Source organism: Sceloporus undulatus, chromosome 2 (assembly GCF_019175285.1).
Source record: "Sceloporus undulatus isolate JIND9_A2432 ecotype Alabama chromosome 2, SceUnd_v1.1, whole genome shotgun sequence".
NCBI classification, from domain to species: Eukaryota; Metazoa; Chordata; class Lepidosauria; order Squamata; family Phrynosomatidae; genus Sceloporus; species Sceloporus undulatus.
In genome coordinates, this window is record NC_056523.1 from 56,373,097 (window position 1) to 56,396,468 (window position 23,372).

Below are 23,372 nucleotides of genomic sequence, written 5' to 3' on the forward strand. Positions count from 1 at the left end.
TTGGGTTAGGTTCTGATAGGAAGGAAACAGGTTGTCAAACTCTAAACTTTTATGACAGGAAAAGGAAGCAGAGGAAAAGCAGAACAGGGACCAAGTATGCTGAGCAATGAAAAAGGATATAGAAGCCTGATGCAAAGACTGAATGAATACGAGAAGAGCTTACCACAATGACAACAACAATAGGCCCTGCAAAACTCCAAATCAGTTTATCATGGATGGAAATCCAGCAGAAATCTGGGTTCCCATAACCCTCTGGATCCAAGCCAACTGATAACCCTGGCCAAAATGAAGGAGAAGGTCAGTTGTACAATGAGTTTTCCACATCCCTCAGCAATATACTTTCTGTATCTCTGCTGGTTCAATGCAAATCTGCTCCTTGCTTTTTTTTTCCTGTTTATTTCCTTGTCTCCAGTGTGAGGAACAAAAGCTGCAAGCAGAACTCTCTAGAAACCTTGTTTTGGATATGATACTCATAGGGGCATGCAATGATACAGATGAGAGATCCTGGTCAGTGGTAGTACTCCTGACTAGCACCCCAAAGGTGTCACAAAACTGGATTCTCCAAAATATCTTTCAGAGGTGTAAGTGTGTTAGCCTGTTATTCCAAAAACAACAAACTGAGCACATGCACTTTTTTTACTGATTGAGCTGCAAAACATATAGTAGTTGATCAAACAAATCATGCTCTGTTTTCTCTATTTCTGGTTTGTTTTTCCAGCATCCTTTTTGTCAGATCTTGTTTCAGGGTGGGCAACTGAGGAAACAAGCCATAGACAAGCCTTTGGTGGAAGTTCAGATGTCAAAACAAGGCATGGGTTAAATAAGCCTGAGTTCAGAAGGCAGCAGCACACCATGCATTCAGATTATGGTTTGTGGCTGGTTGATAAACCATGGCTTGTTAGCAGAGGTTGATTTACACATTACAACAAAGCCTAATTTCAGTAAAGTATACCATGGCTTGTTGTGACAATCAAGCACATTTAGTAGCATGTTAGACTGACAATGAGCAAACATAATTTGGTAGACCAATGCCTCTGTAGCAACCTTCTCCAATATGGCATACCAGTAAGCACGGCTGATAGGGATGAAGTAAACTGTACTTCTGCAGATCTGGATGAACAGCAGGTTGGTGAAGGCATACTTTATACCTTTGTTCCTAATTATGCAAGCTGCCATGTCAGTTGACAGGTAATGTTTCCTTCTATAGAGAAGGCAAATCCAGTCTTCCTAAATGCCTTCAGATTTCCTGTTGACTGATGGTGACCCCATGAATTTTATAGGGTTTTCTTAGGCAAGGAATGTTCAGACATGGGTTTTCCAGCTCCTACATCTGAAATACAGCTTGCAACACCTGGTATTCATTGGCTAAATACCCTTTCATTTACCTGTAATGATGGCAGGGACCCCCCAACCAATGGCATAATAGAACCTCATAGCCCCATAGTTGATGTTGCGAGCTTCAGTCTGCATGCGGTAAATATGTAGGCCTTGCACAAAGAGCCAAGCAAAAGTTGAGAGGAAGAAATAGTGCAGCAAGATGGCAATCACAGTGCAAAAGAACTGGAGGAAAAAGAGGAAAAATCAACATACCAGTCAAAGACATCCTCTAAAATAGCATGTCTAACCAAATCATTATTGTCTTACCTGGAACTATTTTCAACGATTCCCCTTAAGATTTCTATTTAATTTGGGGAAATAGAGAACACAGTAGCACATCTCCTCTCTAACCTATGCTTCAGCATTAGATGTTGACAGGCATGTGTGAGAATTTCAAAGGATGTGAACTCTACACTTAGTTAGCCTACAATCCTCTCATTCTCCACTTGTTTTGCAAGCCGAATATTCCATTTTTAAAATGCCCTAGCTCATAAATTCCTGGCAGTTTATTTCCCCCAGGTGTTAACATCCCTTGCTGTTTTCAAAACTTTAACATTGCCCTTCCTCTTCTCACCTGATTTTCAGTATGACTGATACCCACGAGGAAGAGCAGCTCAGAGAAGAAGAGAGTGACAGAGATGTTGCAGTGAATGCCTCGAGTGTTGGACTTGAGACCTTTCAGGCAGATCAGGAAGGAGAATGTCAGCAGTAAGCACAGAAGGGAAAAGGACACCAAGGAATAGGTGACAATGGCCAAGGTCTCCAGGTCACCTTCCAGCTGCTGCAGGGAGAAACCAAAGACAAAAGGAAACATCAAAGAATGAAGGAAGTGTGCATTATACTAATATTTTTAGCCCACTTCTACATCAAAAAGGACTTCAAGCTGATGTACAAAATAAAAAAGCACCAACACAAAACAATTGAGGCATAATAAAGAAATAAGCCAATATTTGTTGCTGTTGTTCATAGAATCATAGAATCAGAGTTGGAAGAGACCACAAAGGCCATCCAATCCAACCCCCTGCCATGCAGGAAATCCAAATCAAAGCATCCCCGACAGATGGCCATCTAGCCTCTGTTTAAAGAGCTCCAAGTAATGAGACTCCACTACACTCCGAGGGAGTGTGTTCCACTGTCGAACAGCCCTTACTGTCAGGAAGTTCCTCCTAATGTTGAGGTGGAAGGAATTTCTTTTCCTGGAGCTTGCATCCATTGTTCCAGGTCCTGTTTTCTGGAGCAGCAGAAAACAAGCTTGCTCCCTCCTCAATATGACATCCTTTCAAATATTTAAACAGGGCTATCATATCACCTCTTAACCTTCTCTTCTCCAGGCTAAACATCCCCAGCTTCCTGAGTCGTTCCTCATAGGGCATGGCTTCCAGACCCTTCACCATTTTAGTTGATCTCCTTTGGACACGCTCCACTTTCTCAACATCCTTTTTAAATTGTGGTGCCCAGAACTGGACACAATATTCCAGGTGGGGCCTGACCAAATCAGAATACAGTGGCACTGTTACTTCTCTTGATCTAGACACTATACTTTTATTGATGCAGCCTAAAATTGCATTGGCCTTTTCAGCTGCCGCATCGCACTGTTCACTCATGTTCAACTTGTGGTCTACTTGGACTCCCAGATCACTTTCACATGTTGTCTCATTCAGCCAGGTGTTCCCCATCCTATATCTGTGCATTTCATTTTTCTGCCCTAAGTGCAGTAGCTTACATTTCTCTGTGTTGAATTTCATTTTGTTAGCTTTGGCCCAGCTTTCTAGTCTATTCAGGTCATTTTGAATGTCGATCCTGTCCTCTGAGGTATTAGCTATTCCTCCTAATTTGTTGTCATCTGCAAATTTGATAAGTATGCTCCCAATTCTGTCATCTAGGTCATTAATAAAGATGTTGAATAACACTGGTCACTTCTCTCCAGGAGGAAAAAGAGCCATTGTTGAGCACCCTTTCGGCTCGGCCGGTCAACCAATTACAAATCCTTGTAACAGTTCCTTGATAAAGATGTTGAATAGCACTGGGCCCAGGACAGAGCCCTGTGGGACCCCACTGGTCACTTTTCTCCAGGATGAAAAGGAGCCATTGTTGAGCACCCTTTGGGTTCGGCCGGTCAACCAATTACAGATCCATTTAACAGTTCCTTTGTCTAGCCCACATTTTACAAGCTTGTTTGCAAGAATGTCATGGGGAACTTTGTCAAAGGCCTTACTGAAATCAAGATATACTATATCCACAGCATTCCCTTCATCTACCAAGCTGGTAATTTTATCAAAGAAAGAGATTAGATTTGTCTGGCATGACTTGTTTCTCTGAAACCCATGTTGGCTTTTTGTGATTATGGCATTGCCTTCTAGATGTTCACAGACTCTCTGTTTAATGATCTGCTCCAGAATCTTTCCTAGTACTGATGTCAGACTAACTGGACGATAATTGTTGGGATCCTCTTTTTTCCCCTTTTTGAAGATGGGGACGTTTGCCCTCCGCCAGTCTGCTGGGATCTCTCCTGTTTTCCAGGAGTTTTCAAAGATTATTGCCAATGGCTCCGATATTACATTTGCCAGTTCTTTTAATACCCTTGGATGGAGTTCATCTGGTCCTGGAGACTTAAATTCATTTAGATTAATAAGATATTCCTCTACTATCTCTTTACTTATTCTGAGCTGAAATTCCTCTATTCTGTCCTCTGCTCCATTATCCTCAGGTTGAGCACCCTTTGCCTTTTCTGAGAAGACTGAGGCAAAGAAGGTGTTGAGTAATTCTGCCTTTTCTCTGTCTTCTGTTAGCATTTTGCCATCTTCTCCACGCAGTGGCCCTACCGTTTCCTTCTTCTTCCTTTTGCTGCGGACATATCCAAAAAAGCCCTTTTTATTGTTCTTAACCTCTCTAGCAAGCCTGAGTTCATTCTGCGCTTTAGCTTTTCTGACTTTATCCCTACACATGCCTGCTATTTCTTTGAATTCCTTTTTTGTGATTTCCCCCTTTTTCCATTTCTTATACATGTTCCGTTTCAAACTTAGCTCAGTTGAAAGTTCCTTAGTCATCCATCCTGGTTTCTTGAGACACCTCCCGTTTTTCTTTCTCACTGGAACTGTTTGAAATTGTGCCTTCAGTATCTCTCTTTTGAGAAACTCCCATCCATCCTGAACTCCTTTATCTTTTAGTATTTCTGACCATGGAATCGCTCTCAATACTTCTCTAAGTTTACTGAAATCCGCTCTCCTAAAGTCTAGGATGCGTGTCTGACTATGCCTGGTTTCTCCTTTCCACTGTATTACAAACTCCAGGAGAACATGGTCACTTCCACCTAATGATCCCACCACTTGCACCCCATTAACCAAGTCATCCTTGTTGGTTAGGATCAGATCTAAGATAGCTGACCCCCTTGTTGCCTCTTCCACCTTTTTGACCATGAAATTGTCTTCTAGGCAAGTGAGGAATTTGCTAGGCCTTGAGGATTTGGCTGAGTTTGACTTCCAGCAAATATCAGGATAGTTGAAGTCGCCCATCACTACTACATCTCTCTTTTCTGACTGTGTGGTCATCTGTTCTAGAAAGGCATCATCCAATTCCTCAGTCTGACTTGGGGGTCTGTAGTAGACTCTCACCGTAACATCCTTGTTGTTTCCCTCCCCTTTAATTTTTACCCAGATGCTCTCCCCCTGGCTTCCATGATTGATGTCCTGGATCTCTTCACTGGTGCAAATATCTCTGACATATAGTGCTATTCCTCCTCCTTTCCTGTTTGACCTATTTCTCTTAAAAAGGTTATAGCCCTCTATTTCCACATTCCAATTATGAGACTCATCCCACCAGGTTTCAGTGATGCCTATTATATCATATTTGCTTAGTTGTACTAGGAGTTTGAGTTCATCTTGCTTAACTTGCTCGGTGCCTTCCGATCATTTCTAACTTATGGCAACCCTAAAGTAAACCTATCATTGTTAATTAAAATATTTATATTTTGCCTTTCTGCCTGGCAACAGGCCTCTGAGGTGGCTGTCAGTATAAAATAGGGTCCTTTTAAAAGTCTGTGCTGTCCCCGTATGTGGAAACAATGATGAAAAATGTCTACATCCTAGACTGCAGACAAAACACTGCACTGCAAATACTGCTAAGGGTTAGACTAGATGTGAAAGATGCAGCCATGTTTTTTAAATTACATGTCTGTCTTGCTCCCACATAAAAATAAGATGTATATAAATAGAATCGATTAAACCAAAACTAAAGCCGCATAAAGGCAGAAAACAAGAGAAACATTTTAAAAGAGGAGAGTAGCTGGAATTACTTTGGTAAGCTGAACAGTTTTCAAAGAGCATACTTAGAATCCTCTTCCTCCAACACAAAGCTGTAAGGGAGAAGTACCTAGGGCTTTTCTCATCAAACTCCTCTAACAGTTTTGCTTGCTGAGCATTTCTGAATAGATGATGAACTGAAACTTCTGCACTTTTCAAATGGCCATCTGTCTCTGGTCTTGTCAATTATGTGCCATGCTGCTTTTGCTAATTGGCAGAGCCAAACTAGTTGCAAACGGGTTGCCATCTTTATTGTTTGTTGTCAATCCCACTGACATATATAGTGGAGCTGGGAGAGACCTTTAATTTTACAGCAAAACTGTGTCTGAGTAAGGGGAGCTGAACCCTGCCTATCACCCACAGAACTGTATCACTGTAAACATTTTTTTTCTCCCAGCCTGATTTCAATACTAGAAGTCAATGGTATGGGGGGGGGGGACGACTTCCAAATGGAGTATGGTAAAATAAGATGGAGAAAACACAGAGTTCAACCTTGCTCTTTTTTGTTATAAAAATCAGAATCACCTCCATTTGACTGACATGCACAAGGTAGGCACACTAATAATAAACAAAAGCATCTCTGTCACATGTAATTTGGCCCTTGCTGTTCATCTGAGGCCTTTCTGTTCCCATACAACAGAAGTCTTTTCCTCCTGCACACAATAAAATTAAAACAGTTCTCTCTCTTGCTCCTTCTTGTGCCCTTCTTGCTAAATAGCATTACCTCTCGGTGGGAGCTGTCCATCAGGACCCCAAAAGTGCCAAACTGGGAGCAGTGGCAGCGGACATGTGTGGTGTTTCGGTACACAAGATCACAATCCCGTGCTGTCCAGAAGCCTGGGGGTTCAAGCCTGCAGTCAAAAAGAAATCCAGAAAAAAAGCCTCTATGGAAAAGAATTTTCAAGACCATTTTTTCTTAGAGGCAGGCAATGGGGGGGGGGGGGGAGCATGAAGGGCTCTACTGAATCAAGGAAATATGCTAGATAATCTTGTTTCTGCCAGCCTTGTTTCCATGGGATAAGTTAAGTACCTCTTTCGAAGTTTCAGAAGATAATTACATAGGTCTAAATCCAACTGTTAGTTCCACTGCCTCAATGGACCCTGTTGACTTACTAAGTTCCTAATGACAGAATGGACCTACATTAGTTGAGACCAACACTTGAATTTAGGCCTCAAAATTGTACCTAAAGTAGTGCAGATGAATGAATCTTAAGAATTCAGTTGTCAGAAATCAGGCGGGCTTCAAAGATGCTCTACAGAAGACCATAGACAGAATAGTCTAGCAATATATAAACACCATGTTATATTTGTTCTGGATGTTACATATTAATATGATTTTGTTGTGATAATATTTGTATACACTATTGAGAGCCTTTTGGGGCTGTAAAGCTAAAAATAAATATTTTTATTTTTATAAATACAAACAAGAATCATTATCCTAGGTGTGACAAAAACTGAGCACCAATTTACACTTGTTTACATTATATACTGATGTATGACTAATGGCTGAATATGTAAGCTTTCTCCCACTAGAAATATGCCTGAAGTGAACTGATTGAAAAGTTGTGTTGAATATCAACATCAGAACTCCACAGACGCTTTGTGGCCTTTGGGGAGAAGGCAATCAAGTCACAGTGCAGGCAGGATAGTAACTTACTGGCTAGAACGATTCCACTGAACACAGAGGGGCTTGCTGCGGTTGGCTGTCTCAAGCAGGCGGAATTCTAGCACTAATGGCATCTCCAAAGTGCTCTGGAGAAAAGTATGGTTGCTGAACACTGACACACTCACTATGGGGGAATTCATAACAGGATTTTTGGGCAGCCTGCAAAGAGCAAAGAAACCTTCTTATTCAGTGCCACGTGGCAACACAATTTCAGAATGTTTCAAGTGACAAATCAGCAATAGAGCATGATCTCTTGTCGATGACCGCTAAACAAGATGTTTTTTATCCATTCTAAATAGCAAGCATCTCTAGAGGACTCAGCTGGGCTTGCATGCTTGGCAAATTGTGAAAACAAATGAGCAATTGGTGGTACCTCAGATTGCGTCGATCCACCTGGTAACGAGCAGGCAGTAGTCCTCCAAGGGTGCGGTAAATGATGAGGATGAGGATGGTTACAGCAGGCTCAGGTTCTGGAAGGGAGTGCTTTGGAGGGGAACTTTTTACAGTGTCATTGGTTTCACTGTTTGCTGGTACAGAAGCTGCCATGGTTGGTGCTGGAATTCAGAAAACAAAACAGTAAGAAAACAACAGCACTGTTGATTTGCCCCATGTTTAGGTAGGATAAGGAATACAGAGATATTCAGCACTGTCACTATATCGTTTCCCAAAGGTCTTACAGTCTGACATCAGCTAGACCCAGTGAGCCCAAAAGGTCATATTCAATTCTTTTGTAGTTACTCTTCTTTCCCTCAAAGTCCAAGAGTTGAACAACTGAGTTATGGAGTGGATCCTCCAGTGTTGAGGAAGAGTTCCTCCCAGTCAGGGAACATAAGTTTTCCCAGTCCCTTTCTTGAGCAAGGCAAAAGGCTTATTTTCTCACAAAACCTCCAAAACTTTTGGAGTGAATTAAGAGGCATTTCCCTGAGAAAAAGAAACAGAAGATCCAGGCTGGAATTTCTGCAATGAGACATTCATCTCAGCTGTGCCCTTTCTTCCTTGGAGGTCTTTAAGCAGAGGCTGGATGGCCATCTGTCAGGGATGCTTTGATTTGGATTTCCTGCATGGCAGGGGGTTGGACTGGATGGCCCTAGTGGTCTCTTCCAACTCTACGATTCTATGATTCATAGAACAATAAACAGTTAGGGCTACAATACAGAAGCTAAACCAAGCATGCTGCCAATGAGCAAATGACTACTGGTTCTTTTCATATTGACCTGGAATGCTCAGAAGAGCCACTTACCTTCTATTTTGTGGGCTGTAAGGACTGAGAGGGGGAGCACTACATGGGTGTGTGGGTCCCACATAGACTGGCCACGGAAGAGCATGCTGTGATAGCGAGGGTAGCGCCTCCTAAAGTGGGTGTGGTTCTCCATACGGTCAATACTGAGCACTTTGTGGAGAAAAGGGAAAGAGATAATAGATTTGAAAGACAATAGGTTTGAGGTTTGAAAGTTGGTCTTTCAGTGCCAATACAGAGTGCCCTGGGGCCAGCAAAATGGTTCTAGTGTCTGACCACAAACACACACATTGGCTTATCTTTTTCTGTGAAGCATATTTCATGCTTTCAGGGCCACTTTGCACACTACTTTCCAACAGTGTAAATGTGCATAAGAAAAAAATGTGTGGATCTATTTTTAAGTGACAACGGGTATATTGTGGCTCATTTCAAGATTCCTGCACAAGCATAGAAAACACATATATCTTATTTTTGCATGCATTAGGCAAGTGTGTATCTTTAAAAAAAATAACATGGGAAGTAGTCCCCAATTTGCATACAACGCTGAGGATGGTCAGAGTGGTATCATGTGGGTCATGATGAATATATGGCTTAATCTACTGTGCAGATGATCCATATCAGTCCATGGATCTAATCTGGATCCTAAAGTTTTTGCAGCAACAGATTGGTACAGCTGCTCCTTCCCCCCACAGTTTTGGCACTGAACTGTAAGTGGGGGTATAAAGTTAAAAGAGCAAATGCTGCATGCAAGCAATAAGCATGCAGCAATTGTGCACCAGCTTCACTGGATGAGTAATCCAGACTGGGCACCAGACTCTGGTACTATGCAATCATGGATCATTTTGCACACTGGCACACTGTCTGCATCCACAGAGTGGTCACAAACAATAAGGTACCACATTAACTGGATCCTCAGCTAATCTCAGCTAACTGGAGCCATCACCGTATGTGAACAAGCACCTGACATAGCAACCTCCTCTCAAAGCCATCATTTATCTTACTATATGTTTGAATTCCAGAGTATATGCTAGACATTGGATATTGCCTCTAACCCCCACCCCAGCTTCCAGAAATGCTCTCCCCATCCCCAGTCCCACTAACATTACAAGACTGTCTGCGACCTTCATAAGCCTGCTGTTGATAAAGCAAGGAAGGACAGCAGAAGACTCATACACAGACTCGAAAAACCTTTTGATCTCCAATCTCTAGCTCTACCATTCAAATTACCAGGACTGATGAAACTGTGGCATTTTACAAGTTAATGAACTACTACTCCCATGATCTCTCACCATAAGTTAGGCTGTCTGGGAGTAATGGGAACTGAAATCCCATTAGTCCCAGACAGCCTAACCTATGGTGAGAGATCATGGGAGTAGTAGTTCATTAACTTGTAAAATGCCACAGTTCTCTAGCTCTGCAACCAGGGCCACAGGTTCTCTAGCTCTGCAACCAACTTTGACCTATAGACCAAGCTCATGCAATGTCCTATTCCTGCAGCATCCTATCTTGGGCTGGTACAGAAGCAAGACAATTGGTACAGAAGCAAGACAATCTCATGCAGACCTTTGGGGTGCTAGATCAGTTAACACTTCAGAGCTATTCACCAAAACTACCAACCCAAACAATGTTTATACTTACCAATATTGGGGGTCACCACACCAACTGGATTGAGGTAGGTGAGTTTCATGTTGCTAGCCAGGGTGCTTGTATACTCTCTCAGCTGCTCCATCAGACCTGCACTGCCATGACTGTTCTGCAGCAATGTGTCCCAGTGCTCATGGTTCTCTAAGGTCAGCACTGAGCTACCAGCTCGCAACAAGTTCTACAGAAGTAAGAGGTAGAACTTCAGAAGACTTGAAGCTATATAAAATCCTCCATCCTTTTAAATTAATACCAAAAGCCTTTGGAAAACTGTGGATACCATTTGGTATCTTATATATGACATTTATATCTTTTCTCCATAATAATGGGATTCGCATGCAGTTTCCCAACCAGGCACTGGCTAAAATTTATTTGCCTCACTATGGTGGCTCCATCACATATCTTCCTGTCTTTTATAAACTGGCAACAAAAAGAAGCTGGAAATCGTGTGGTTTTTTTTAATGGTTTCTGAAATTCTGGTCCAGGGCTTTAACTGCCATGGCCCAATGCTAGGGAATTCTGGGAACTGCAGTTTTGTGAGACAGCCTTTTTTGTCAGATAGCTCTGGTTCCACAATAAACTACAATTCCCGGGATTACCTAGCACTGAGCTAGGGCAGTAAAAGTAGTCTCAAGATGGATTATTTCTGCAGTTTTCGAACCCTGTTTCTTTTCCAAGGCTTTCAGACTTGAAATCTTTTAGATCTCTTGCTCAAATGATTTTTAATTCTGTTAATTTTACTTTGGGTTTTATCCTATTGCTTTATTATTTATTGCTTTATTACAGATCTGCTGTTTCCCTTCTTTATACAGTTTTATAACTTTTTTTATGGCCAACCACATTGATAATTTTATTTTCTTTATTTTTATTTTCCAGTGATTCCCACATGGAATTTGCCCTTTTCACTACACATTTGTTCAAAGTTTTCAGTCAACCTCTCCCTACATTTCTGAGTTTCCATTTTCAGTTGATCGTTGTCAGCTCAGAACCCATCAAAGCACATGTGAAGTTGAGGGCAAAACTCTCCAAATAGAGGCTGGGCAGCTGTCTCTCACAGCTGCTCTGGCTCTGGCTTTCCTGTATTGTTCTGATGTTGTTTTTTTCATGGTGTTGATTGCAGTAGGCATACACAGGTGATTCCCCATATGCATCACTTTATGCTCACTTCTAATGGATTTTATTTTTCCATGTTATTGGACTGCCTTGATCCATGGGGAGAAGTGGAATAATAATAATCAACCCAGCCAGAAAAATTGATAAGAGGGAAGATCTGACATGGCAGGGTAGGGACATACACATTCCTGCAACCCAAACCCCCCTTTTATCCATTTTCATGGAATGCTCTGTCTCATCTCACCTCATTGAAATGGGCATCCTGGGTGGCTGTCAGACCAAAGCCATGCTGCCTGCTCTCAAATGCCATCAAGTAGGAGAGCAAGCGATAGGTGATATGAACATCATTGCCAAAGTAGCGTTCCATCTCATCTGTCACTGCTCGTAGCTGGTGGGCCAGCTTCTTGGCTTCTATGGTGTTCAATTCTGTCTCATTTCTTTCCAGACCCTCCAGCTACCAATACAGAAAACATGGATGGTGATCAGGCAGCACTTCCCAGAATGGAAATTTTAAGAGGCACAAATAAATTGAGAGAAATGAGAAACTCCCCACCTGCAAAATGATTATTGGGTGAAACAACAATCTTGTGTAGAAATCAACAATTTTAAATGAAAGTTCTGAAACAATTTCAAGAACCTGCCTTGTCTATTTGCTGATGAAAGTAGCTAAGTATACAGGCCACTAGAATACTGGACTTTGCTATAAATCATTGTTGGAACACAATGGAGAGCAAAACTGTTACCAACAGGGAAAAATCATTGTGTCAATGGCCAAGAGCTAGCAATTATTTTCTTAATCAGGAAATCATATCTCAGCATTTTGTTTACCCATGAGGAAAGTAACATCTGGTCAACAGATGGTTCTGAGGTTTGATACTCTCCACCCCTGAAATCATTATTGGATGAAACAATGATTTCATGTAGAAACTAACAATTTTAAATGAAAGTTCTGAAACTGTTGCAAGAGCCTGCCTTATCTATATGCTCCTTTAACAATTTTCTGAATTTAACCTCACATCTTCCTCCACCACCACCTTTCTCTTTTTCAATATAGGTGTTTGAAAGAGCCATACAAATATAAGATGGACCTCCTAACACTTAATAAATTTGCTGTACTTAAGGCACATGATGTTTCTCCCCCTTCAGTCTGTACTTTTCATTTTGAACATATTTTGATTTAGTTTAGTTTTAGCTTACTAGCTTAATTATATTGCAACAGTTCATATATGTTTGTTTTAGTCACATATAAAACATGTTTGTGTTTATGTTTAATAAAAATATTTTAAAAATAAAATAATAAAAATAACAAATTTGATGGGCTGACAAATGATGCAAGTAGTGCTAGCATTAAACCTTTAAGGGATGCTTCTCCCTTATGATTAGGGCAACACTGATCCAGTGTGCCAGTTTACTTATATACAAGATGTATAGCCAGGAGGAGCCTTCCTGCAGAAGGGAATGGGGAAGAGGCCATGCTCTCTAGTTTCCTAATTTCTGGATAGCTGTCTCTTCCAATAACATGTAACACAACATTGGTGAAACTGATATGACTAAATGGGGCACTGGACTTTATTCAGTTACAATCCTGTTGGGAATCTTTCCAATATTTAGGCTAGTTATTTTTAGTCAGAAGTTCTCAAACACTGGCATACCTGATGCTTCAGAAGTTACAGTTTCACAGAAAGGAAATGTGAGTATGAAGCTGGTTAATGATCACAAATGCTAAGGCTGCATTTTTAGCATATCTTATTTGCCTAAGTCACTATTCTGTACATGACTCTACTTGGTTGATTTCAGAGATCTAGAAAAAAACAGAAGATATAGGCCTGAAGTCTACTCAGGTCTTAACTAGAAGTTGGGGCATATGTAAAAGGAGCTGTTTGCACATGCTACATCCTAGCACACACATATGGGAGATTTCCACCTTCCTAAATTGGTGCTTTAGCACAGTGATTTCAAACTATGCTTTGGAGAAGCTGGGGCTCCTTATCATTGGATTTTTCAGTGATAAGACTGACCATCACTATTAATCTTCCCCAATTTTCCCTCTAAAATGTGCAGGTGCAAGATATTGTCATCCTCAGTTGTATTCTCCAGTCATTTGGGCCAAAAGAGATTCCTGGACACTGGATTCCTCGCACACAATATGCAGTCTTCTGGACACTGGTATTCATGAACTAAGCATGCACATAATGTGTAGGCATGACATGGCAGTTGCTTGCAGGTTTCTTGACAGAGAAATCAATTTGAGACATGTTGAAAGCTTAGCAATAATACATAATATTGTAGCTTGGCACAAATATAGAAGACTTAAGAAATGAACTGAAATCAATCACTGTTCAGACTGTACATCACATATGAAGCCCATCAAGCCCAGATGTGCAGACATATACCATATCATTGTAAGCTTTTCACAGTGCGCTGTCAGGTACACTTGAGAAGCACCACAACAGCCACCCAAAAAAGCACTCCTGGATACACAGAGAGAGGCTTACCAAGGCTGAGAGCTCCTTGAAGGATGGTGAAGTGCAGTTGAACAGATCTGGTTCCAGCCAGCCTCTTTCCTCACTGCACTGTCGGATGGCTGCACCTGATGAGGAAGAGTGTCAAGTTAGACATCAAGAGCCTAAAATGGTCATTCCCCCATTGCTGCTCTCCGGGAGAAGGCTGCCAGGAAGACAGCACCATGCCAAATCGGATGCACTGAACAAAGTGTTGTTGGCAATACTACTGACACTGAAGACCAGCACCAGTGAGGGAATAGATTCAGAGGAGATTGCATACAGCCTTTGTGTCATTAGCAGCTACAAGCAATTTGCTATACTAACAATCCTGATTCCATCTCCACTAATTAGAGTTTTGTGGAAGCTCCTTCAAGTGCTATGATTATTATTTCCAAGTTGGGAAAGTCATGTAGAAAGGAATTCATTAGTCAGAGATTCTCTGTAATGTGCCCAACATGTCACATGGCATGATAGTTGCTACATGAGTGAATGAATAATAGGAGAACAGCAAATGTCATGTTATGTGAAACTATGGAACTATGCAGACCGCCCCAAAGGGTAGCCTGCAGCAGCCTTTAAAGGCTCCGGATTGGAGCCATGGCAACTGCATGTTGCAGCCCCAAACTAGTCTTTCCAGCGTGCAAAAAGGAGCAGCAAAAAGTGGCTCCTTTTTGGGTCCTGGAAAGGGCAAGATAGCATGGTGCTGCAGCTTTAAGGTGCTCCTTTGGCACTGCATCGTGTGGACACAGCACCAGAGGAGCACCGTGATGCCACTCGCCATGTGGAGCGGCACACTGCTTCATGCCAGCCTGAGAGTGGAGTTGGGGCATGCATCATGTAGACATCATACCCCGGCTCCACTCTCAGGCCAGCCTTTATGGCTGGTGCGCACAGTGGTGCTAAAATCCACGTCAATGTCTTTCTGAAAGATTATATCAGTCACTTAAGTTCAGGAGGAAAGACAAACACACAGTTACTGGAAACTAGAATCATTGTGAAATTTAAATTTAATTGACAAATGTATCTCTTTGTCAGCCCTTTCCGTTTCTTCAGGAGGGGCCCAAGTCATGGATGCTAAAATTCCTAAGGTTACAAAAGAGGCAGAAAAATGGGAGAGGCTTCTTATCATAGTTTAAAGTGGGAAGTGAAGAAAAACAGGAGCACCACAGTTCCCTTTTGGGGTAACAGTAATGATCCTGGCAGTGTCAGGTAAACTTCAGCATATATGTAGACATATATGTGTACAGTAATCCTAAAGGCTAGAGACATAGGACTTTATAACAAGAGGCAGTAAATTGCAATAGCTGATTAATAGCATCTTTTGCTGGGACTTATCACAGGAAATCACCTCTTTTTTGTTGTTATCTCGGGAGGTCACTTGGCAGGCATTTCTTTTCATTCATGCTCTGTGAATGACCTCCCTTCCCCCTTCTGTGCTGCTAGCATTTGTTGTGCAATAAATAAATTCTGCTTTAATCCCAATTTTGGGTAGTCAGTGGGCAGGCTTTTGGTTTTTCTTGCTCTTCGCTTGCCAGTGACCAGAGAAGAGGAAATTCTTGACTTGAGTAGACTAGGGAAATTGCTGTATGACGGTGCTTTTGCACTGTAATTATGCAATTCCTTTAACGTGATTATAATGGTAGCAATAACACTATTAATGCATTTATTTCTGCATTACCTATCAATAGCATGATAGTCTTTGTTTTGTTATGAATGTTTCTGGTCTCTGTTTTCCACACAATCCACATGATGCCAGTCTCCATTCTCTTTTCTTCCTGGTATGCACATGTATTTTTTAACTTCTAATTTTTATTTTTCTGCCAAAATCTCACAATGATGAGATTGTGAGAGCTGTTGAACAGTGGAACACACTGCTTCAGTGTGTGTGTGTGTGGGGGGGGGTGTCTCCTTTGGAGGTCTTTAAACAGAGACTGGATGGCCATCTGTCGGGAATGCTTTGATTGAGAGTTCCTGCATGGCACAAGGAAGAGTAAGACTGGGTGGCGCTTGGGGTCTCTTCCAATTAGGATTCTAGACCTGTAATCAAGAGAGTCTTTTGGCAACTCATTTCCAATGATTCATGATTTTAGAGTTCCATGCTGTTGTTTTAATTTTGGAATCTACTTATTGCAACCCAGACTCTATTATCTGGACTATGATAATTACCAGAAATATACATAAATAAGTACATTAACACCTCAACAGCCTTTTCTTTACTAAACTGGAAGGTTCTTGATGTAACAGAAGCAGGGTGAAGGATTCATAACACGTACTCGTACCACATTGACTTCACAATAATACCACTGTAGCACTAAAATTCACACATGCTTAAGTGCATGAATGTAGTGATATTGGTAGTTACTGACATGTTAATGTCATTAATGCAAAATTGCACAATAATAATGGTATGACAATGAATCAGCGATGGATCAGTGTCAACAATGTGTGAAAAGGAGAGGAATCGTATGTTGTAATTCCACTTCAATTCCATCACTAGCACCTCATGCGGTAATCTGCTAGATTAATCATTGGCAGAGTAATCGTTTTAATTTAAGTGATTAATCTATCCTGAACCAGGAAGTCTCTCCCCCCCACCCCAGGAATTTTTTTTAAAAGATAAAACTCATTTTAATCCATATTGCTTTGGGGGGAGGGGCAGCTGTGTGTACGTGCCGAACTAGGCACACACTGTGTAATACTGGATGGTACAGGATAGGAAGTGCCAAATGCTACATGGGATACGATATTAGTGTGAATGAAGGCTACAATGCCAGATAGAACAGAAGGAGCAATAAAGAAGAAAGTAGTCCTGATTGCATAGTCCTTTTGAAAACAATGTGGTTTTAGTAAGAGAAGAGCCTGGTGTGATAAAGTCCTTAACATAAACCACAGGATGCAGCACTATAGCTCAAGATTCTGCCATTGGTGGAACAATCATTGCCATGCATTTGAAGGTCACCAAGATCACCAAAGCCAACAGTCTACACTATCAATGTCTATACAAAAGCTATATAGCTATCTAGCAGGAACATTAAGGCATCCTTAATGCTACTATTCATATCACAAACAGCACCAGCACTATGGTTAATATGTCCTGCAACATCCTCACCAGTAGGCCTAGAAATGTGTTCAGCAATGACCTAAACAGGAAAGACATGAGCAAGGTAATAACAGCTGTGATCCCTTATGATTCCAGGCATAGTAGATCATTATTGTTGCTATATGAAAAGAAAAGAGTGACATACTGCCAGGGCTAGTATTACACATTTAATTTATTAAGTCCCATCACTGGTACAACCCAAACTTCTTTTCTCATGATTCAACTGCCTACTCTTTTCTTTATTGGTAGAAAGTGGCCCTCTGAGCTTCTTCATATATTATTTTTTCAGAGGTATATGAACAGTGTTTAAGCATACAAGTTAAAATGTTATATGGGACTGCAATGATAAACGGTTGCAAACACTAATATTTAAATGCACTTGCCCAGTAAGCCAGTATTGATCACAACTCCTTAAATGCACTTGCCCGGTAAACCAGTATTGATCACAACGTATGCAGTGACTAAAAGACAATCCCTGCTTTAACTTCCTTAACCAATTGAATGCAAAAGAAATAATACACCAGACAGCAGTTAGCCCCATTTCATGTTCTCACTAGCTTTCTTCACCAAGTAATGTATCTTGTAATATCACATTTCTGACCAAGGCTCATGATTTGAGAAGGGAAAAAATGAACATCCCACAGCAATGCAAAACCAGAGCTGGGTTTGTTATTTTTAAAAAGTAATTTGATACACCTTGCTCATTGTTTTTCAGTGTAACTCACTGACATGACTTATTGCCCCTTATCTGAAGAGCAATGTGTTACAAGCATATTGTTTTAAAGTTATTTATAAAAAATACACATTAAAAATACAAAAATGGTCCCAAATGACCTCCAAAGGCAACATTTTAGAATGCTGTTCATTACACCCCCACCCCCAAAAGGTAGTGCTAACCAGCTGTGATGTCACTTTTTAAAATTAACAACTTTGGTATTGTCATTACCCCCCAAAGCAATGTGTTGCAGGTAATATTCTTACTTGCAACACATTAATTCCAAGTTCTATGCAAAATACAACATCCACTGGGTTGGAGCACAAAAATTCTCCAGTCTATTAGGTTACACCAAATCCACAAAGGAGTATGAAGGCAACAAGCATAAGCATAAGCAGGTGTATGTGACAGTGGGTAATTTCTGCAGGTTAGTTTTTGGTGAAAAGGTAAAGACGCTGAAGGTCAGACAGGTTGACAAGGAAGAAATCAAGAATCAGGCAAGGCATTTTAATAGAACCAGCAGACCTTCCAACATCTGGGGGAAAATGTGGGATCTGGAGGTGGCAGGAAGCAGGGAATGGATAAGCCACATGGAGCAGCCCTGAGAAAGCAGGAGGGAGGGAAGGGAAAGCAACAGGCCTTACCTGCACCTCGCAAACCTGAGTAGGAGGAAGAGAGAAATGTAGAGAAAAGACAACATTAAAAGCTCTGTGCATGTATCCTGGGGGGTGGGCAGTAAGGATCTCTGCTGAAAAGAAACTGCACAAGACCTTCCTGTTTTGATGTACCAATACAGAGTTTTAAGTTAGAACTAGATCCCAAGTATCTATGAATTCAATATAGGCTAAGTGTAATTTTTTTCCTACTGGTAAACATAGAGATGTAGGATGGCTACAGTTATGGTGGGCTAATAGGCCAAGCTTTCCAAATGCCATGGCAGGAGTCATTCAGCACCACACAGGAATCCACTGAACCATCAGAGGACCAGCCTTAAAACAGCACCCAAATTTTATTGCTAAAAAAAGTGACACATAAGTTTCTTTGGATTTGATTTGGAATAGACCCATGCTTAAAATGAACTAATTTGGAATGAGCCACTTTCTTTTAAAAATTTGATCCTATTTTGAGATGTTTGAGATGTCATCATGGTCCCAGTGATACAATCAAGAACACAGCGAGGCTTAGAACTGTTCCCACAGCATGTGGTGGCAACAGCACTGGGGTGCTGGGAAGTTTTTGATTCCATACCTTACCAGTGGGCCACATGAGTGTCTTTTTGGCATACTGAAAGTGAGGTGATGTCACTTTCACGTTTGGCCTATTTAGAACTCTTTTTTTCAGAGTCATTTTGAGGCAGGGGCTAGTAGTGAGAAGTGAATCTAGAAAAACAACCACTTGGGGGCAGTTTTGTGCCATTTCTGAATATTTTGCAGCAAAAATGCCCCAATATTTATTTAATTATTTGGTGTGACAACTTATGGATGTCTAGAAGGCTATTAAAAAAGGACTTGGAGCCACAGGCTGCCCTTTCTCCATGCTTGCTTTAGCAAGCCATCACCTTTAGCTGGCAGTAAAAAAATGTCTGATACTTTTTGCTTTAATTAGGCCTGGACTTCTACAGAACAATGCCCTAAGGCTTAGGCTATCTGGATGTTCATACTTCAAACCAGTCATTTCTGAACCCTGGCTGCTGCACTAACACAATTCCTGTTTACTTGTCATAACCACTCTATCCTTCCCTTGCCTGGACAATGAACATGTTTGTTTCTTCTTCATCAGCTTTCTTTCTTTCTTTCTTTTTTTCTTTCTTTCTCTATCACAGTTACATCTTGCCTTTCTCCTTATATGAGATTCAAGGCGGTTCTACATATCTGAAAATCATATTGCTAATGGCTCCAAGTGATCAGCTAGGATAGGGCTAAAAGAATAAGCCATAAAGATAAGGAATGCCTTAGCAGAAGAGGTATATCAGCTTTTTCAGTATGCTGAAATCAAAGAGTATAGGTATTAACACATTGTTCACAAACACATGTTCCTGTCAGTAGAAAACACTTACCCAGTGAACCTTTGGGACAAGGCACTACAGCTGGTAAGCCAAACTTGGTTTGAGGCCACCACACTCCAGCTTTCAGAGACTTAGGACAGGCATCATAGAGTACTGTAACACCAAACACAAAAACAGAGTCACCTGAAGTCTAGGGAGGGGGGTCTTGTTGTTCCCAACTAAGATGAGACAGACAGGTCTTCCAAAGACTGCAAAGGATCTCTCAGAACTGACCAACATGGATTTGAAAAACTCTGCAAAAAATTATATTTCACTGAGATTAAAAAACATATTATTTACAGTAAACTGATACTTGACCCTAGATATATGAAGCCAAGTAATTTTATCTACTTACCTCCTAACTTATTAGAGGAAGATTATTCAACTAATAAAATAAATGTTTAGATATGAACTTCTGAAGGGATCCATTAATTTTAGTTGAAAATCATGTGCGGGGCATGAATGAATTATTGATATGGAATTTACACACATTTAGGGCCAGAATTAGTACACTAGTTGGACAGAAGAAACAGGGAAATTCTATGGCTAACTAATGCGGGTGGGGTGGGGGGTTTCAAGATAATCATTATGTCACTGAACAAGAAAAACTACAGGAACGCTAGATTATTGAAACTAGATAATGAGTAATGACTCAATACAGACTTATTCTATGCTGTGTTTACTGTGAGCATTTTAATGCTGATTACTGTATCTACTATTTAATAAGAGAGATTAACAAGGATATGACCATCAAGAAGTATTAGGGTTTAACATTAAGCTCCCATTTTCCACCAGGACTAGCCTCTTGAATGAAATTCAATCCAGGCTCCCTTACTGTCAGGAAGTTCCTCCTAAAGTTGAGGTGGAATCTCTTTTCCTGCAGCTTGCATCCATTGCTCCGGGTCCTAGTCTCTGGAGCAGGAGAAAACAAGCTTGCTCCCTCCTCAATATTATTACATTTGCCCATACTTATGTGCCATAGGTATTGCATAATAAAAGGAGACATAACTATGTTCTTGGTTGTTGTTGCTGTGTGGCTTGAAGTCATTTCTGATTACCCTAAGGCAACCCTATCGGGGTTCTCTGGGCAAGATTTTTTCAGAAGAGGTTTGCCATTGCCTTCTCCTAAGGATGAGGCAATGGGACTTGCCCAAGGCCACTCAGTGAGTTTACATGGCCAAGTAGGGATTTGAACCCTGGTCTCTATGTTGACTCAAATATACTCCTTCTAAATAAGTGTCAAAAAGCTGCCATCTCCCATAATTCTTTCTTTTGACATATAATGTTATTCATTGCTTCAGAATATTAGAAGTGCAGTTTCTTGTTCCAGTGAAAGCCTGGCTATGAGGCCTAGGCTGACAGAATAAGCATCTCAGTTTGATAGTAGAGAGGACCCTATCCCCCAGAATAGTTTAAAAACACACCTGTAAAGAAAAGTCCAGGTAGAGAGAAGGCACCACGTCTCCTTCTTTGGAGGTTTTTAAACAGAAGCTGGATGGCAATCTGTCCTGGGGTGCTTTGATTGTGTGTTCCTGCATGGCAGGGGGTTGGACTGGGTGGCCCTTGAGGTCTCTTTCAATTCTATGTTTCTATATCTCTAAATGGAGAGGGGAGAGATGTTTCCCTGATCAGGCCATGAGCTGCCAGTGCTCTTCTGACCCCCTCAGCTGGTACTCACCTTGGCAGCCACTGGAAGTCACTTCTGCAAAGGGGCTGTCACAGCTGTTACACTGTCTTCCAATCACGCCTGGTCTGCAGTGGCACTGGCCTGTCTCCTGATCACAGGAACGTGAAGAGGAGCCAATCGGGTAGCAGTCACATGGAAGGCAAGCATCGCTCCCTTTGGGATGATAATGGAATTCCTATGGAAAGAAGGGAGAGGGGCAGGGCAGGCATTAGAGAGTCGGGTCACAGGAAGAGGAGTGGTGGGAGCGAAGGGTAGACAAGACTGCAGGCAAGGGGATAGGGCCAAAACAAGGAGCATAGCAAAACAGCAGGAGAAAAGGGGGAGGCCTGGTGGAACAAAGAAAGGGGCAGCATTAGGAAAGCAGAATGCCAAGGCAGCCCCCCACCCTCAGCTGACAAGAACAGGAAGATTATACAACAACACAAGCAGTCTCTTCCTCCATTGTGGAAAGCTCTGTCCTTGCTGAGTGCCCACAGTACTTTCAGCACCTTCTTCTACTGCTGCACATCTTCCTCTTATCTATAACATTTTTGATTAACAGAATGAAGCTCAGATCCCTACTGGGTCCTTAAAGAATCCAGGGTCTTTCAAACATCCTAAGCTTCAGGTATTAGACTGGTCTCAAGCTGTGATGTGCTGACATGGCAAGAATAGAGGAAGTGAGAAGTGAGAGGAGGGGGCAGGAAGGATAACTTTTGGAAAAGTGAAGCCCCCAAAGAGAAAAGAAACCCAAGAAATGGACATCAGGGTGCGCTCTTATCTTTCCATAGCTAAGTCTGAGTGCACTGAGATTGCAGAGCCAGGAATGGGAGTGAGACAATATGGCAGACCATGGTTAAGGTGAATCAAATGTCATTTCAGATCCAAAGGTGTGCAGAATTCCCAAAATTTCTGCAAAGCCACAGGCATGACTGTCCCCCTCACCTTACAGTGACATTGACCGTTGGTTTTATTACAGTCTGGGTCAAATCCCTTGGCTGCATCACAGTTGCAAGGCCCACATGTTGGATTCCCCCACCAGCCCTTGGGACACTGTTGATCCATCCTGCAAGGAAAAAAGTCAGGTAAATGGATATGTGATGTACTGAATTCAGAACACTACCTTATTATTAGTCTTATAGCATGTGGAAATACAGCAGCATTAAACATTGATAGTTTTGCCATTTTGCTGACTTAAGGCTTTTATTGCTCGGTTTGCACATTTATTATGTGGTTCTGAATATAATGTTTTAAAAAACAGATAATAAATTATTGCATTACATTTTTGGGAAACTTAGTAGCATCATGGTGGGGGAGGCACTTTTTTTTCCAAGAAAGGAAGCACTGCCTACACTCCCAATGGGATTTGTGACATCATCAAAAAGCTAGATCTGATTGGCTATATAGTGTCAAAATATTAGCACGCTCACTATATAAAGTTCAATTAGATAAAATGAGTATTCCTGAGGGGGATTAATCAATATTTTAAAAATGATAAAGCAGCTGGAGAAAACTGAGAAAATATTGGCATTGAGAAAGGATTCCTGGGGAAATTATTTCAGCCCCAAAAGCACAATTTTATAACCTCTTAACAAAATAAGCAAACATTTAATCATCTTCAGCGTGCTTCTTCTCTATGTGTTTGGGCCAGAGGAGGAGTAATGGCGTGATCACTGATGGAAATAACAATAATTATAATAATGGTAATAATAATAATAATAATAATAATAATAATAATAATAATAATAATAATAATCTGTATCCTGCTCTTTTACCAGAACTGGGACTCAGAGTGGATCAACAATATTAAAAGAACAATACAATGCTGTGTTAGTCTGAAACAGAACATAGTTAAAATTGAACTTGTTACCTCATCACCATACTCCCAAGTTTTGTATTTGTATGGTTATTTTGGTTATAAAGGTGCTCTCTGGGCACCAGTTTACTTCATGCATCTGATGAAGTAGGCCAAGCCTTCAAAAGCTTATGCTACAATTTTATTTATTTATTT

At 41.2% G+C, this 23,372-nt stretch overlaps 1 protein-coding gene across 1 annotated transcript in view; it reads right to left on the minus strand.

Annotated features, from left to right (window-relative positions):
* The window catches only part of CELSR3 (cadherin EGF LAG seven-pass G-type receptor 3), a 106,715-nt gene that overhangs the window by 19,309 nt on the left and 64,034 nt on the right, over window positions 1-23,372 (minus strand). Inside the window, 13 exon segments of the mRNA XM_042450151.1 lie at window positions 164-276; window positions 1,386-1,560; window positions 1,952-2,158; window positions 6,400-6,526; window positions 7,333-7,500; window positions 7,715-7,895; window positions 8,582-8,731; window positions 10,217-10,400; window positions 11,577-11,786; window positions 13,828-13,922; window positions 19,708-19,809; window positions 21,374-21,557; window positions 22,307-22,427. Of these exon segments, the coding sequence (XP_042306085.1) occupies window positions 164-276; window positions 1,386-1,560; window positions 1,952-2,158; window positions 6,400-6,526; window positions 7,333-7,500; window positions 7,715-7,895; window positions 8,582-8,731; window positions 10,217-10,400; window positions 11,577-11,786; window positions 13,828-13,922; window positions 19,708-19,809; window positions 21,374-21,557; window positions 22,307-22,427 (2,017 nt within the window).